Source organism: Xiphias gladius, chromosome 5 (genome assembly GCF_016859285.1).
Source record: "Xiphias gladius isolate SHS-SW01 ecotype Sanya breed wild chromosome 5, ASM1685928v1, whole genome shotgun sequence".
Taxonomy (NCBI): domain Eukaryota; kingdom Metazoa; phylum Chordata; class Actinopteri; order Istiophoriformes; family Xiphiidae; genus Xiphias; species Xiphias gladius.
In genome coordinates, this window is record NC_053404.1 from 11,920,087 (window position 1) to 11,937,396 (window position 17,310).

Consider the following 17,310-nt stretch of genomic DNA (forward strand, 5'->3'; position numbering starts at 1 on the left):
TTCACTTACTGAAGACAAATCTGAAGACAGAAAGACCCACAAACAAGCAGCAACTGCATCTCAAGCATCTCAAGGGAGGAGACTCAGCATTTGGTGATGTCCATGGGTTCCAGACCTCAGCCAGTCATTGACTGCAAAGGATTTTCATCCACATATTAAAAAAGTAATCCTTATATTTATAATTATGTTGGTTTGTCCAGTTACTTTAGAGACTATGGAAATGAGGGACTTTGTATAAAAATGGTAAAAACCTAAACATTTAATGCAGAACTCCTTGAATTAAAGCTTAAAGTTTACACTTCAGTCACATCTTGATGGCTTTATTTCAAATCCTTTTTTATGGTGTAAAGAGGCAAATTACATAAATTGTGTCACTATCCAAATACTTATGGACCTAACTGTACTTATTATTACTGTACATTCATTTTCACCTTTTCTGTAACCATACCTGCTCAATAAAGTTGTGCATGTGTACTTTTATGCATGTTTGGTGTATCTCTATTGATTTCTGCCTCTACGGATGTGTTTCTAGTTTGTCACCCTACTTCAGTTCCTGTCCAGCTTCTGTAAGCTGCTGCAGTCATACGTCACAGTGAGCCAGGAGCTGATTCCTGAACTGGACTTCCTGAAACAGCTGTTGACTACTCTGGTTGCAGTGCTCATGCTGGACACCAAAGGATTAGGTCAGAATCTTATGTTAAATTATAACTGAAAGTGATTATTTTGAAGAAATATTGTTGGTAATAATGTTGCAAAAACATTTCAAATGTTTTCCATATCCCATATACAGTATAGTATACTATCCTGTATGTCACAACAACCCTCATCACTGCTTCAAATGCAGGTCTTATGCAGACATTTATCCCAATTCTCTCTGCAGTGTGCTCTCATGTGTTACTTTGTGGCTGTCTCATGTCATAAAATTTGTGACTCACTCTTTCCCCTCTTCAGATGCAGGTACCCGGGACACGGTTTGTGTTTGCTGGGCAGACGTGTTTATGCTCCTGGCTACTCTGGTGAGAAGGGACAGTTTAGCAGCATACCCATCTGTCTCTGCTGCGCTGGGGAGACGCTGGCGGACATTTGCAGGTACACAGATTCTCTCCTCTATTTGTGCGTGTGTGTGTGGGTGCATGTGTGAAAGTGAGTGAGTAAATGTGACAAAATTAATTATTTTGATTTAGGCTGCAGAATTTGTTGTAAGATCCTATATTATAGATTACTTCTCACAGTTTGCAAAAATAGATATATTGCCTCCTTTGGTAACATTTAGGTGTTTCATTTAAATTACCCACTACACTTCAAGAGTCAAGATCCTGACACATGATGAACTTGGGCTGTAAAATTATAATTTCCCTCAAATCATAAAGACTGATAATCATGATTTGGATAATTATGCAACAACTCACTAAATAATCAGGATTAGCATTTAAAATTTAGTGCAGCCTTAATCCTGGTTCAAAAAAATAAATTCTATCTGTTTATATTAAAACATTTGTTGAATTATTACTGTGTAATAACTTCCCTGAACAGATGCTAGGATAAGATAATTGCATCCTGTCCTTATACTACCTCTGCTCCTCCAACTCATCTTCCTCTGTGATTAATGGCGCAGAAGGGAAATCTGATGAGTCCAGTAAAAGATAAATGCTGAGTCTTTGTGTTTAGTTTGGCTGTGTGAACATGTTTATGGTGTCTGAGTTTCTGCATGCACATTCACACGATTAGTGTGTTCTCCACCAGTTTATACTACGTCAGTCATGGACAAATATGTAGCTGTCAAGGGATTTAAACAGTGGAATTACCATTTTGTCGTGTCATTTTTGTGATTCAGTATGTATTGCAGTTTCATTCATTAAAAGGAAGCTATTCTCCTACCAACTCACTTTTTTTATTTTCCCTGTGTGTCTACAGGAACATTATCAGTGTGTGTGACTGAAAAGTTCGCAAGCCCTCTTCTCCACAAAGTGACCCTGCAGTTTCTTTGTGCAATTTTCACAGAGGAGACAAAGAGTCGGGGTGTAGAGGCCACAAACTGTAACTCTAAGTATGCAACTGCTTTGTCTGACATTGTGAATGGTCCATCAGCCAGCCATCTATGTGAACTGTTACTGCAGGTACGTGGTGTTTGTGTCAGCACGTGGTGATCTGTCCAGCTCTTGGTACACAATTAGAATTAGAATTGACTAAACTTGATTACTTTTTTTATATACAATAATGTATGTGCTCATTGCAAAGTTAAAATAACTTCACAGCTTTGATGGTATTTACGGACTTTATGGTTACGTGCAATGGTCACTGTGTCCCTCTGTGACTGTTGATGCCAGAGTTTTGATAAAAGGACCCTTCAGGACCCTTTAAAGAAGCTGACAGCTAGAGCTCTGACGACACTGCTAGCATGCAGTCCCACAGCTCAAAGCCATGCAGCCAAAGGTAATTCCGCAAACCTCAGGCAAGCATTAGTCTGTCTCCTGTTTTTCTGTTTTACTACTTTCTTTTTCTTTTACTCTTTTAAATTTAAAAATGGGCCACCAGCCTGTTGTCTTGTGGTTCCCCATACGACACATAGTGGTTTCTTCATGTCAACCAAAAATTTTAAACCCTGTTTTTGACTGGAAAAGCTTCCAAAACACTAAATATTTATTTTAGAAAAATACTATCATCTTAATTGCATCTCTCAACCAAATGCTTAGTTAACCACTATCAATGAGAGCTATTTTTTGACAATTATGGTGGATATCCTATTTTTACTCTTGAAATGATTAAAATTAACTAAATAAAATCTGTATCATTTCATCCTATCTGGAACTTCTGGCTTTTCATGTGTTGTTGTGTTGTAGCTGGTTTAATTGACAGCTGTGTGGAGCAAATGAAGCAGACTCATTCCCAGCTCCACCTGGAGTCAGCCCGTCCCAGCAAGGCTTCCCACCGCAAAAAGGTGAGCAAGTGCTTGCTGGAAATTTCCAGTCTCAGCGTTCCCTTACTACCATTGTTTTTTGTAGAAAAACAATCTGAATTCAACATGAATGAGTTTTTGGATAAATATTATTAACACCGCCTCACTGTTCTTGAGCAGTAAAGTTGCAGTAAAGGGTGTTTTTAACTTGCGACAATTAAAAATATTGATCTTGTGTTTTGTCTTTCTATATTATCAGGAAGAGGGCTATTTAAAGGCAGTCAAGCTGACTGTGGAGATCCTGCGGAGTGCTCTTTACTGCAACGATGAATGCAAAGTGAGCCTCTGTGTATGCCTTTTAATTCCCCACTGCTAATTGTTTTTTAATGGAACCTCAGAGTACCAATGCATGCCTCTAAGTGCCATTTGCTTAAATTTGCATGGCCCTGCTAACATCTCAGAAAGTTTAGCTTCTTAAACCCTGTAATGGCATTACTTACAAAGCATATTAGCTGGTTTTAATTATCTAAGTGGCCTTTCAGTCACTTTTGGTTACCTTAGACTAAACAGCCAGGCAGGCTTGACTGCAGTTCTCACCCTGCCATAATTCTACTTCCTGCATGTTTTTCCTGCACACTTACAAAAATATTGAAGCATTTTATGTTGATTACTGCCATCGGTGTTTGTGCTGTTGTGTAAATCAGGGTTTCTCTGTTATATGTTATTACTTTAACCATTTGTGCATCTTTAATCATGTACATGTCTGTATGTGGGCCTTTTTCTATGCAATGTATTGGTGTGTGAGTGGGTATAATGCGTATATCCATTTGTATTTGTGTGTGTAGGTGGTGGCTACAGATGCTCACCTAACAGTGGCCCTCTATGCTCTTTGGCCTTGGTTCCTATTGGACGACCCCACCATGGAGGCAGTACTGGAGCTTCTATGCGTCTATACGGCAAACTGCACCACAGGTCTGTATGCGCGTGTCTGTTTCGTCTGTCTGTATGTCTGTGTTTGTGCAGGCATAGTGCCTGGCCTGTGCCTGCCCATTGCTTCTGTCTGCGGTCAGCAATCTGACTGAGTCACACACACTTTGCACTAAGAGCCCCATTGTCCTCTCCAGTGACAGCTGAACAACATTGTGTCTCACTGTATAAGACCAGCGCCTGCTTGCCCACCAGTCACAATGGGCACAGTGTCAGGATCTGGGGATCAAGCTGCATGGCTGTCTCACTGTATGTATGGCAATGGGTTTCAGACCAGTGGGAGATAATGTGGGGAGTGATAGAGCATCTCTGTGTTGCCTGAGATATTGGTATTCCATCATTCAAATGTAAGAGCTGTGCCTGTGAAAATCAGAACAGCAAAAGACTTGAAGAAAAACGGTTTTTGATTGGGAAAGGAAAGATTCATGGGGAGGAAACAGTAGGGAGATTTTACTTTGATAAACGACTCATGGTCCCTTTGATCTCTTTATGTGTGCATGCATGTGTGCGGGACTGGTGTAGTTGTGCAATAGAAATCAGTTTCATCAGTGAAGGGAAGGAAGTTTTATGTGCAACACTTATGAACATTTGAGAGTCTTTGTGCGTGTGTGTATACCTCTGTTTGATTGGCAGCAGAATCTCAGTGGGTGCGTGTGCTCTGATCACTTTAGACCCCCTATAAGCTCAAAGCTGTGACGCACCAGTAATCAGTGAAGTTGGGCATAGTATTTCCCTAAAGGTTAACTGAACAGCAGGTTGTACTCAGGCTGCATTGTAAATAAATAAATTGTAGCTACCATGTAGGACTAAATAATTTCCCTCGCTCCCAGAGTCAGAAGGTTGTCATTATCAGTCAGAGTGCTTTCATGGCGAATGAAGATTAAAAGCCAGTTTAACGATGAAAAACTTTCAGAGGTGTTGTAAAGCTATCTGATTCAACCTGTGCAACCTAATGCCTCTAAAGTCACACCCTTTTGAGATGACAACAAAGGGAGTTCCATTCCTCTTCATCATTTTTTGTCATTTGGCTAGACAGCTTTCACATCAAAACAAGCTGTGTATACAGCTGTGCATGCAGCCATGCAGAGATGTTCTGATATAGTGGGCAGACAACCATGTGGGTCAGTCTTTATTTTTGCAGCCACTGGTGCTGACTGCCCACCTAGCTTTAAGATAAACAGAAAGAAGCAACCAACTCCAACAACAAGAAGAAAAGTGTTTCATTATGTTTATACTTGACTTTTCTTGCTAAAAGTGGCTAGCATTGTGACTAAGAGTAGGTAAGAGTACAATAAAGTACATACCAGAAGGATTACAAGGATGTTTACTGTTTTGATTAACACTTCCCAATTCACTTGACTGAAGCCACTGTTTGGTAATTGTAACTGTAATCTATATAGCTGCAATATTGTTTTTTTCACATTTGTCAAGAATAGACACTTGTCCATTGCATACATAAGAATATTACATTTTCAGGTTGAATATCAAATTACATATTGGCTTCTCATATTAGCTACACCCACAATCCACAGCAATGGGTTTGACCATTTCCCTTAGTGGAAGAGGATAGAATGGTTGCTGTTTTTGATATCAGCACAATAATGTCAATCAGCATTACTCCTGATTGGCTGCCTTTAGGACAGGGAAAGTGCTTGCGTACTGGCATGTCTGTCGATTGGTGTGTGTGATAGACCTAGATGGTTAAATAACCTACATGTCAACAATATTTCTTTTTTTTTTTATATATATATATATTTATATATATATATATATTTATATATATATATATATTTAAAATGTATTATGTTTGCTTTGTTTCTCCTCTCTCCCAGCATGCAGTTCTCTGTGTGGCAGTGGCCCTGGTGTTCCCCAAGGATCGAAAAGCACCTCCAGTAGCTCTTTGATGCATGCTGTCATGAAGCTGGCCTCAGGGGTTGCCCCAGACAACAGCCCTATCCAGAAATTAGCATTCTCTCTCTTGGCTAACCTTGCCACATCACGCGACTGCAGAGGCCTCCTGCAAAAGGTTCAAGCCTAGAACACAGTGTACAAAATTATGTGGACAAGACAAGCGTCTAATTGCTAAATCAAAGCAAAAACTGAGCATCAGTTTTTATCCCTAAATGTAAACCTGTTCAGATGAGCCAATTCAACAGAATTCTTAAGTTTATTTATAACTGGCTGTTAAAAACAAATTTACAAGTGTAAAAAAATGTAACAAGTGAGATAATAGCATGAATGACATTTTATGAGTAACATAAGCCTCTCTCACACTTAGCCTCTCCAAACTCGCCATCACAACAATTACACTATGCTGGCTAGGGGAATATTTTCTACTTTGGGGAGCAGTTCTTAATGATATGTTCATGACCCCGAAATTCAATTCAAATTTCTCATGTCTGCTTCCTTTTCTGTCATTCCCAGAATAATTTCCTGCAAGCCTTCATGTCAGTGCCAATTCCCAAGGCAGGGGTTAAGGCCACGTCTGTAGGTGTTGGTGGGAGCCTACTGGGCCTGTGGCTGAGGCTTCTGGTCAGTCTCTCGTACGCAGAAGACATCCAGCAGAGTATCCTTAGGGTGACTGGAGCCCTGGAACTGCTGGCAGATCTGGCACCTCATCAGCACTATGCGCTGCTCACCCTTCACAACCTCTGCTTCTGCCCTGCCAACAAGCCACACATCATTGCCAGTGGTATGAAAGGAAAGCAGGGGTTAAATTTATTGATCTGATGCAGAAATATGAAAGTGTTTAAGCAGAGAAGTACAAAGGGAAAGTACAGAAAAGCAGATCTGTTTTAGGTATACATTTGTATCAGTGTTTTTTCATCATTTGATAAAACACCATTTCATATATGAGGTGCTCTGCAATCAATCAGATTGAAGGCAGAAAAAGAGCATCACAGCATTTGATATTAAATAAGTGGGAAACACATTTGCTTTCTTCCGGTGAGTTAAATGAAAAGGTCGATACCGCCCTCGTGTGTGCTGTAAGTAGGCTACCTGTTTTCCCCTAATTTCAGTATTTATGCTAAGCTAACCACGTCATGGCTCCAGCTCCTTGCTTAAAGCACAGATGTGAGAGCTATCGATCTTCTCATATACTGTAACTCTACATGAAAGCAAACAAGCGTATTTAAATTAACAGTTTAATCCCTAAACTGATTTTAGGCACTTTTAAATTTACAGACTACCCAAAAGAACTAACAGTATACACAGTATGCATATAGAAACTGTGTTGTTGTTTGTTTTAGAGTCTTTGTTCTTTCCAGAGTAAAAAAACATAAAAAAAAACAAAACACTTAACACAGCTTTGAAAATGCAGAAAGTGGAGGACCTGTCTATGAATGGATTCAGAACAGGAACCAATCATCAGTAATTAGCCATTAATTATATTCATAATAGAAATACTGAGTACAGCATAGTAAGTTTAGTATCATTGATGTTTTAAAGCAAGTCATATCTAAAGGGAGAATGAGAATGCAGTAGGTGTACAGTGTATGAAGATAAATGATTCTATGACATGTACACGAAGAAAGGAGAGGAAGTTGCAGAGAAGACTAAAAGACATATTGTGTACCCCCATGCAATGTGAGCTGCAGGTGGTGGGCCCGGGTGGGTGGATTCTACTGTGGTGTTATGTTTGTTTCCTGTGGAAAGATCATATTTCCTGTGTATGTTGAATTAGTCATCATATAAGAAATGTTTGAGAAGGCCATATTGCCATTTTTAAATTTCAACGTGAATAAGTAAAAATGTGAAACTAGTTTTTAGTGAGCTAGATAATGACAGTGTGCAAAAACTCTGTAAATGTTTTTTTTTTCTGTGTTCAGTATGTTGTGTTATCCGGGTCAACAGTTTTCTACAGTATATGCTAATATATAACCTGCATTTTAATAACTACAATCCTTTTAAAGGGGAATCCTCGCATTGTTCTAAATTAAAGAATATATTACTCTTTTTTTTTTTTTTCTGCAAATTGATGGCTATCTCACAATTAATGAATGCCTCTGATTATCTCCATATCTTTCCTCCAGACAAAGCCATGAAGGTATTGCTATGCTGTCTGGAAAGTAAAGAGAGGGAAACTTGCTGTATGGGAGCTTCTGCACTTTGGGCATTGCTCCATAACAATCAGAGGGTACACACACACACAAACACACACATGCACCCAAGCAGATCAAGTTTATTTAGTGACTGCATTTGTTGGCTAGTATTGGAGTTTATTGGTGATATAGGTCAAATTAAATCCTAGGGTGTCTTCATGCTGTCTGTTTCTTTGCCTGTCGGAACATAAATAAATCTGCCTGAAATCTTCCTTGTGGTCTTACATACATATGGCCAGCCTTAGTTACCTCCTGATTGCAAAACTGAAAAAAAAAGTGTTTTCCTGGTTTAAGAGTCATCAACACAACTCATACTAATTTGTCTTTCTGATTTCCCCTCATAGGCCAAGACATCTTTGAAGTGTCCCTCTGTACGACTGAGAATTGAAGAGGCACATACCCTCTCTAAGAAAGGTATGGATTTATTCACTTTGATGAAGGAATATCAGCATCTGTCCTGGCACTGAATCTGAACATCATATTTTCATATCCCATTGTTTACAGTTGTTTTTTTGTTTTTGTTTTTTCTAAACTGCAGATGCAGAGAAGAAGCAGGAGCCAATGAGTACCTATCTGTTGAAGTGCCTTGAAAACCTTTCCCAGCTATTAAATAACTGATTGTATTTATATTTTTGTTTGTTTTGTATATTGTTTTATACTTATTCAATCTTAATACATTTTGATATTAAAGTGGCAGATTTTAGGTACAGTCTCGTATGGTCTGGTTTCAGTCTAATAAGTGTAAACATGTTGCTTAGTTTTTTGAGAGACTTGTCACTTTGTGACATGACCTGAAGAAAGGCAGTTGTGGTTTAAAGAAAGCTACTGTGGGTCAAAATTCCATAAATTTGAACTTTCAGCTCAGCCCCGCTCCGGTAAGTGCACTGCTGATATCAGCACAGAGCTCTCACAATGCACCGCAAACAATAAGGAGGAGGCATATGCAAAAGTTGCTTTTCCATGATAGAGTGATTGTGCCAGGCTGTGCTTAAGCACAGTGGTGCTTTAAAGGTAATTGCTAACATGCTCAATGAATATGCCAGAATGGTGATGTTAGGCAGGTATAATGTTTACCATATTCACCATTTTACTTTAGCAAGTTTTGCTAATAATAGTTGTTAATTAGCACTAAACACAAATTGCAGCTGAGGCTGATGTGAATGTCATTAGTTTTTCAGGTCATCATTGATGTACAGAAGTTTTAATCTGATGATGGCGGTAGATGAAAGGTCAGATCAAACTTTTGGCAAATCATCATGTGGGGACCATGAAAGTCTGTACCAAATTTCATGGCAATCCATAGTTAGGAGATTTCAGAAGAAAACCATTCATATTAACCGCACACTGGCGTGAGAGGAAAAGTCAGGATCACCAAAGTCTAGATATTATCCATAAGGGACCATGAATATCTGTAGCAAATTCCTTTAATCTATCCAATTGCTGTCAAGTTATTTCTCTCTGAACCTCAACTATCAGTAGGATTCATTTTTAGGGGGACCATAAATGTCTGTACAAAATTGAATTACTATCCATCAAATAGTTGTTGAGATATTTCAGCCTGGACCAAAGCACTGGACCAGCAAAAACAGACCAGCATTGCTATGCTGCTAGCAGGCTGAAAAGCTTCTCACAAACTAAATTTTATCTCAGTTCAAGATTTACATCTTTTAATCATGAATTTATATTTCAAAATGCCAAAAAAGTACTCAAAAGTCCTAACAGGGGTATAGAAATAGTTGTATAAAAGATGAAAACCATTTATAGTTGTGGAATTTCAGGCAGTTGATGACAATGTTAGTACAATTTAGAAAATTTCAGTATGGATCCCACCATGCAGCATTATGCCATAAGCTTGCCTCCCATTCCCAGCCCCAGTAATAAAGTGCTCCTCTGTGGAATGAGCTAACAGTGGGCTACCATGAAGTGTGCCCTGGTAGCTCGAGTGTTTCTCTGTAGCCAGAGAACTAGCAGGAAATGCAGCTTGGGTGCCTCTCCACTTGTCTCATCAATGCAGCTTTCATTCTCACTCAGTGGGGCAAGATGGAAGCTGTACAAAAGGACCACTGGTACTTTGTGGTACTCATCTTTCTCCCTTTTCTTAAAGGTATGGAGTTGATATCTGTATTTTTATAATAATGGATTTTTAGTAAATTATTCTCATAAAAGGCACATGATAAAACCTTTAATGACATTGTTGAAAGTGATGTTCACTGTTGTCTTTCAAGCTAGTCTGGAAACAGATTCTACTTTACATAATTAAGTACTTTTATGATTTTTCATATTTTTTTTAATGTTTAATTCACAATCAGTAATTAAAGTATCCTTTATGCCACAATTCCTATGTTGTTAAATTGGATGGGAAGATGGTATCAATGCTTGTTATTGTAAGTTTTGCTATACTCTGAGACATTATTATTCCAAACCTCCCCCAAGGGTGTCACTGGACTTTCATCTTTCACCAAATCATCTGTCATTCAGCTCAGAAAAAAAGTTTTTAAAACTTGGAACCTTGATCACCAGCTATTGTTAGTCACGTGTATGTGTACTGGCTCAAATAGCACAGTTACCATAACCGAAGGATGGCCTCAAAGCTGTGAATGGCTGTGGCGGTCTTTAAGTAGAGCAATTTAGGGGGAAAACATGGCCATTAAATAGGTATAACCACAATTACTTACAGGTTGAGGGTTTCTGAACTGATACATGAAAATGTTAAAATATAATCTGGTTTACACCTACAAACAGTTGATAATTTACTGTTTTTTGTTGTTGTTTTTTTTAATTTGATCTGACTATGAATGAGTATCAATTTGTAACCTTATTGAATTAATGATTAATAGATTTGGTCAAGATTCAAACACGTTATCATAATGCACTTTGTCCAGTTGCTGTCCAGCAGAAAGTGGCTGTTACAGTTCGACTGGAGGAAGGAATGGTTCTCGACTGTTTGTGCCCCTGGAATGGCAACCTCAGCATGGTGTCCTGGACCAAAGTGCCAGACAAGAATCCAGTAGCTGTTTTCCATCCAGAGTATGGAGTGGCCTTCGCTCACCATTACAGGGAGAGGATAGAGTTTCTGAGGACAACGCCTATGGATGGAAGTATTTCCATGAGGAACGTCACTCATCAGGATATCGGGCTTTACCACTGCTCTGTTCAGACCTTCCCACAAGGCCCCTGGACCAGGAACATTCAGGTGGAGGATTTAGGTAAAGCAGCTGACAGACACTATTGCTGTGGTCATTTATTGATAAGAAAAAGGATTGGCTCTATCAAATGGCTATTAAGCTCATATAGCTTTTATTTTCAGAAAACAAGTGGAAATTTTGAGCTCTGTCAGATCACCAAACATCCGCTGTTGGAAATGAAACTTAGTAGATTACCAGTTTTTCATTTCCATCTCACATTTAGATTTCTTTCTTTCTTGAGTATCCACCAACTTCCTGTGTTTACAGATGAGCCCCCTGAGGAAGAAGATATCACAGAGCCCCCCAACACAGAGCTGACTGTGGCAGACATAGAATTGGTGGCAGAGCAGAACAACAACCTGACCCTCAGCTGTAACCATGAGCGCAATACTACCGTTTACCAAGTCATTTTGGAGAAGATGCTGCACGGCCAATCCGCAGACATCATTGGTGTGTGTAAGAAGGTGGAGGGGGGCCTGGTGCATGAGGACTACAGCGACAGGGGAAGGGTCAGTTGTGCCCACAGCCTGGATGTCAGTCTGCACCTGACAGGTGTGGTGCTGGATGATGGTGGTTTCTATCGCTGTACCTTCAGCACAGATGCAGGGGTGCAGACCACCACTGTGCTGCTCACAGTGTTCACTTCAGGTACAAAGACAGACACTCTGCTGTAGTTAACATACACATACATACAGCTATATGACTGGATAAATTGTTTCTCACCCTTAAAATTATTTATGTATGTAAATGTGCCTCATAGAGTATTGTTAGTGATGAAACATAATGAAAACAATAAAACAATCTCTGTGATTCTAATCTTACATACTCAGTTGGCTTTGCAAACACTCACACCTGCTGAAACCACAACATCCTGTGGCCCGTCTCTGAAAACTGTTAGCTGGGAGCTGTGTGTCTCAATGTGTGTCTGTCTAAGTGTTTGCATATGCATGTAACATATATGCTTTAGTGTGATGTTGTGTCTGTATCTCTACTACTGCTGTCAAATAGAGGCAAAAATATTTTTAAAAAAAGATCTTAGAGAAGAAAACCCCTGCTTTCAGGCTGTTTTGGTCCTTTTTTCATAATTTTCTCTCATTTTATGAACAGGTGGATTCCTCCTATCCGTGTACATGATATGTATTTACATCGGGGCTGGAACTGCTGGGCTTTTTCTATTCATAGTCATCTTCATACTGGCATTAAGGCACAGGTAAGATCTCACACTGCGTTTTCATGTGTCCTTTGCAAACAAAACTCCAAAACTAATCTTGATTGTATAATACTGGTCTGCCTATTCAGTGATCTCAAGTGCTTGGACCTTTCAGTTTTAAACGCCGGGCTGAGTGACATATCAAATAGGATATAACTGAGTGAGTAGAAGAGTCTACAGCCGCTGTAGCAGCTCTGCTTTGGTCTAAATGCTAACATCAGCATGCTAACATGCTCAAAATGGAAAAAATTTTAAGCCTCTGAATTTAGGCAGGTGTAAGTTTCACCATGCTCACCATATTAGTTCAGCATGTTAGCATGCTAGTCACAAAGTGCAGCTGAGGCTGATGGGAATGTTGTTAGTTTTGCAAGTATTTGTCGTAAACAAAGGTATTGGATAATTATAATCAAAGAAAGATCGGGGATCACAGTCATTTTTACAATTTTTTGCGTGGAGAACGTGAACAGGCCTCATGCAAGAACCAGTCATATGAACAGATTCGTTCTTAAGTGGCACTTGCAGGCAATTTAAGGAAATTTGTGGCTTTCACCAATTTATTCGTACTTATAATTTTCTCTTAGATATGAACAAAATTCACGAGTGGTCCAGACCTGTTGTAGGAGACATGAACAGATAGACTGCCCTTCTCCACTGGGGGAAATGTTTTGACTTAAAAATTAGAGTGGATTAAACTTTATGAATTTGGAGTTCTATATGATACCAAAAATGATTTTATTAAAAGTAAAAAAAAAAAATAAAAATGTGTATAAGAAACTTGCAAAATTAAGGCAAAATGAATTGTTAACCATATAATCACCATCATCATGACATCATCAACCCCGTCACTCCGACAGCTTCCTCAGCGTCTCTGATGACACATCACTGAGATGTGCTATTAACATTTTCCAATTGTTTTGGGTCTGCTCATACGCCTACTGCCTATACTAAATGTGTTAGATTTTTGTTTGCTGACAGCAGGACCTGAAGCTTCACAGAGTGAAATTCTTTTTACTCCTGAATGACATTTTTTGGAATGAACCTTTCCCGCAAATTAAGTGGAACTGGCAGCCTTATATGGCGATTTTAGGGGCACTGATTATGCCATTGATCAAATCTCACAAATGTGCAACTCCTCATGAACAGGTTGTATTCATTGGTCTGAAAGGAGCAATTTACTACAAGTATGTGCAGTTAAGAGAGTCTAGTGAATCTGACTTAGAACCCTGTTACGAACAAGCCTTAAAGAAAAAATTAGAGAATTTTAGGACAACACAACACTGAGCCTCTTGCATGAGGCCCAGTGTCTTTACCTTATTTTATTTCATCCAATAGCTGTTAAGAAATTTGACCGTTAACCACAAATGAGAATATCATGGTGGCAATAGAGAAAAAGTGAGAGGATTACCAATGTCAGTAGGATTTATACTCTGGGGACAACAAATGTTAGTTGAAAATTTCATGGCAATCCATCCAATAGTTGTTGAGATATTTTAGTCTGGACCAAAGTGGTAGACCAACTGACATTGCCATAGCCACCAGCACAGCCAAAAATCACTACAAGTGCTAGTTGCTTACTTTTGTCTAATCACCACAGGATGAAGAACAGGAGAGAGGAGTATAGAGTCAAACTGCACCCATCTCAGAGACAGGTAAGTGTTGCATTATTCATTATATCTACTCTTGTCTTTACACTTGACACTTTTAAGACTCTCCCCAACCTTCTCATCAGACATGCACTTAATTAGAATACCATTACACCTTACTATTAATCTTATTTGATACAGCACGTCCCATCATTGTGTAACCTGATACATTGCAAGTTATGATTGAAGACTGCAAACTAATGCTGCTTTAAAATAACTAACGTTCTAATACAGTAGATTTTGGAAAATTTAATACAGCAGGTCAAAATTTAGCAATAGTGTAGCAAGAGTAATGTGATTAAAAAGTTTAACAGTAAGTGCTGATTATTTCGTCATAAGTAACATTTTGACTTGATAATGTAATATGAATACTTCTAGCAATAATATTACTGATTCTGATTATGTAAATATTCAAATAATTCAGTTATGTTCTTATTTCCTTATAGCCAATTTCCTTGTTAAATAAAAATATAAAATATATTCAATTATTTAATATATAATTGTATCTCTATCAGAGCATATTTGAGATTTAAAGGGTTTTGAGTCCATTTAACATGACATTTTTTTTTTTATCATCAGTCACATGTCCTAGTCTAGCGCCTCAAATACTAATAACATTTACCACATTTTCACAGCCAAACTTCTACGAGAATATCCCTGTGTGTCCAAGGACCGCAAAGAAGTCCAGGCAGATAAGAGCTTGCCCTGTGTATGCCAACCTACAGACTGTGCGATCACACAAAACCAGATGTCAGCCTCACGATAAATGAGCATACATAAATATGATGTAGTGCATAATGTGAATGCATAGTTTTTATCTGTCACAGATGTCAGTGTGCTCTCAGGTTTTTACAACAAATCATATATATGAACAAAAATAATGGTATATTGACAAGTGCTGAGTACAATTTATTTGAGGATTTTAATAAGATGCAGGGATCACAGTGACACTGATTACCATTCATATTATAGTTTGGAATGCATTAACAAGCTGCTGCTCATGTAATTCTCAGACAGGGTTGGGTCCAGCCCTTAATTAGATGTAGTATGTACTACATGATTACTATTGAGAAAATATGTATTTTAGGCAAAACAATATTTGACAGTAACCATCGTGCAGAAAGAGCAGACAAAAGCCTGTATAATCATTCTTTTCACTTCCCTAACCACTGAGTACAACAACTGACAAAAGCCTGTAATTGCTCTCCTTTTACTTTCGTCCCTCCTGGTTTCCATTCAGAGGTTGACAATAGTGTCTAATCATCTAACAGAAAAGAAAAGCAGTCACTCAGCACTGTACCATCATTTGAGACTGTGGCTTTCCCCATAGGGCTTTCTGTCTAGCATGGCTGCATTCTAGTTACAACACGCTCTTATTATGAAAGATAAACTCTAATTAGCTCACTCAGTGCTTCAGTTCATAGCTCGTTATACTTTGTCTGGGTCCTGTTTTTTTTCTGCTTTATGAAATGTGATAAAAAACAAACTATTTTTTATGATAAGCTGTCACAAGTTTTCCAAGTTGTATTTATTATTTTTATGATTTTTAATCTTGCCTGTATGCTATTGTAAATCTGTATTCAAGGTTTATGGTAGTACTATTAAACTGTGTGTTGTTTATGTGTAATCTGATTCATTTATCTCCATAGAAATGGAGGCAGTGGCCGAGGCATTAATGGATATGTGGGCTATTCCACTAGGAAACAAGACAAAGGTGGAAAAGGTAGAAATGTGGGACATAAAGGGACAATATAGTTTTGGAATCACGTTTTTGCCTTCATTCTCTCATCTTGCTGTTCCTGACAAAACAGTAGAAGCTGCAAGTGTACATTTGACTGTGATAACTGAAACTGTTGTGTGTGACTGTAAATGACTCCCTATAATATAAAAAAAAAAAAAAAGTTTCATAACCACTACCTCACCTCTTTCCTTTGATGTGGGAATGTGACAAATGGAAACTAAACTGAACTCTACATTGTTTATTGAAAACTGTCTAGGAAACCAAACCATTTATTGTAAAATGGAAAATAACTGTGTCTGAGTATCCAATTAAAATCACTTCCTAAAATTAATATTTTTTTATTCTGGGATATGGAATGTAACTGTCTAGCAGCACCTCTGAAGCTCTCTAACACATTATATCTTGTTTTTTTAATCCATACAAAAACCTAAGTGTAAAAATGACAATTTGTGGTTTTACGTAGGGTTTTGTGCCAGACTTTCTTTGCTAACTAAACTAACAGACTGCTGGCAGTAGCTTCTTATTTACTGTACGAACATGAGCGTGATATCACTAATAATATAAGTCAAATTCCTTTAACTTAATTTTACTTACCTTGCTTTTAACATACCCGTAGACTCAAAGAAAAATGCCGATACATGATAGAACATTCAATTTATTACCTTTTTATCGTCAAAAACATTACATATGTACATTTAGTGAAAACTGTAGTCCTACACTCAATGTATTCAAAGTGCTTTTAACATATAATCTGACAGTAACAGAACACAAAATGCAGTGGACACAACAAAATCATATAGTAACGATAACAGAAAATATGACTCATCATACCTACAAACAAGATAATGGCTACAATAAACAACAAAAATTGGAAATGATAAACACTAACTCAACTGAGTTTCTCCATTCATTTCAGTCAGCACAGCTCTAACACTACAGATGTAGTGGGACTATTATACATACATTTATTAACCACACTTGAGCTACTGTAAGCCTCAAGACAACTAAAGCAGAAATGTGGCCAGATATGTCAACTGTCTTTCTTTATACTCATAACAGGCTGTGTGATGCAGACTGACAACTTTTTTAAGATGGGCACTTTGTTTTAGGCTCAAATTGGTATGAAATTGATATGTTCTCTTAAATACAATATACAAAATAAAGTGACCGCAAAATTCAACTTTAATACAAAATACAGTAAGTGTGCATGTAAATTTGTGTCCAGTTCTCCAGGAATCTACTGTATTTCTAGGTATAAACCCGACGGATAACGAAATCATCAAAAAAAACAGAAAAGAAAAAAGAAAGTAATTAAGTCTGATGGTCCTTCACCGCATTGTTGCCTCAAAATGAGTCACTGGAATCCTTTTTTATTTCAGTATTGTTGCTGTAATTTCCAGATTTGAAAGATTCACACCATTTTTGAGATGCCACAAAAAACACAACCACCTTTACCACATATACTTGATGAGATGAAACCATGTCTGCCGAATGCCACCAACAGGCAACAAGTGTTACACTCAACTTTATAAAAGATCTCCAGTT

The 17,310-nt window shown here is 38.1% G+C and overlaps 2 protein-coding genes across 6 annotated transcripts in view; both read left to right on the plus strand.

The window, feature by feature from the left end:
- rttn (rotatin) overlaps positions 1 to 8,689 on the plus strand; it is a 32,313-nt gene extending 23,624 nt beyond the window's left edge. For 4 of the 5 annotated variants that reach the window (XM_040126541.1, XM_040126543.1, XM_040126542.1 and 1 more), the window contains 12 exons: positions 533 to 683; positions 952 to 1,089; positions 1,915 to 2,117; positions 2,328 to 2,433; positions 2,841 to 2,938; positions 3,156 to 3,233; positions 3,742 to 3,868; positions 5,716 to 5,909; positions 6,308 to 6,575; positions 7,918 to 8,021; positions 8,331 to 8,400; positions 8,525 to 8,689. In XM_040126541.1, coding sequence (XP_039982475.1) covers positions 533 to 683; positions 952 to 1,089; positions 1,915 to 2,117; positions 2,328 to 2,433; positions 2,841 to 2,938; positions 3,156 to 3,233; positions 3,742 to 3,868; positions 5,716 to 5,909; positions 6,308 to 6,575; positions 7,918 to 8,021; positions 8,331 to 8,400; positions 8,525 to 8,604 — 1,617 coding nt within the window. In that variant the 3' untranslated portion in view covers positions 8,605 to 8,689. The remainder of the gene's footprint in view (positions 1 to 532; positions 684 to 951; positions 1,090 to 1,914; positions 2,118 to 2,327; positions 2,434 to 2,840; positions 2,939 to 3,155; positions 3,234 to 3,741; positions 3,869 to 5,715; positions 5,910 to 6,307; positions 6,576 to 7,917; positions 8,022 to 8,330; positions 8,401 to 8,524) is intronic. The other variant, XM_040126544.1, reaches the window with a different exon arrangement.
- A 1,117-nt stretch (positions 8,690 to 9,806) lies between these two features.
- Positions 9,807 to 16,067, plus strand: cd226 (CD226 molecule). The gene is made up of 6 exons (XM_040126546.1): positions 9,807 to 10,090; positions 10,869 to 11,192; positions 11,439 to 11,819; positions 12,279 to 12,381; positions 13,976 to 14,030; positions 14,660 to 16,067. The coding sequence occupies exons 1-6, from the start codon at positions 9,961 to 9,963 to the stop codon at positions 14,792 to 14,794; spliced, it is 1,128 nt and encodes a 375-aa protein (XP_039982480.1). The 5' UTR covers positions 9,807 to 9,960; the 3' UTR covers positions 14,795 to 16,067.
- The last annotated feature ends 1,243 nt before the right edge of the window (positions 16,068 to 17,310 follow it).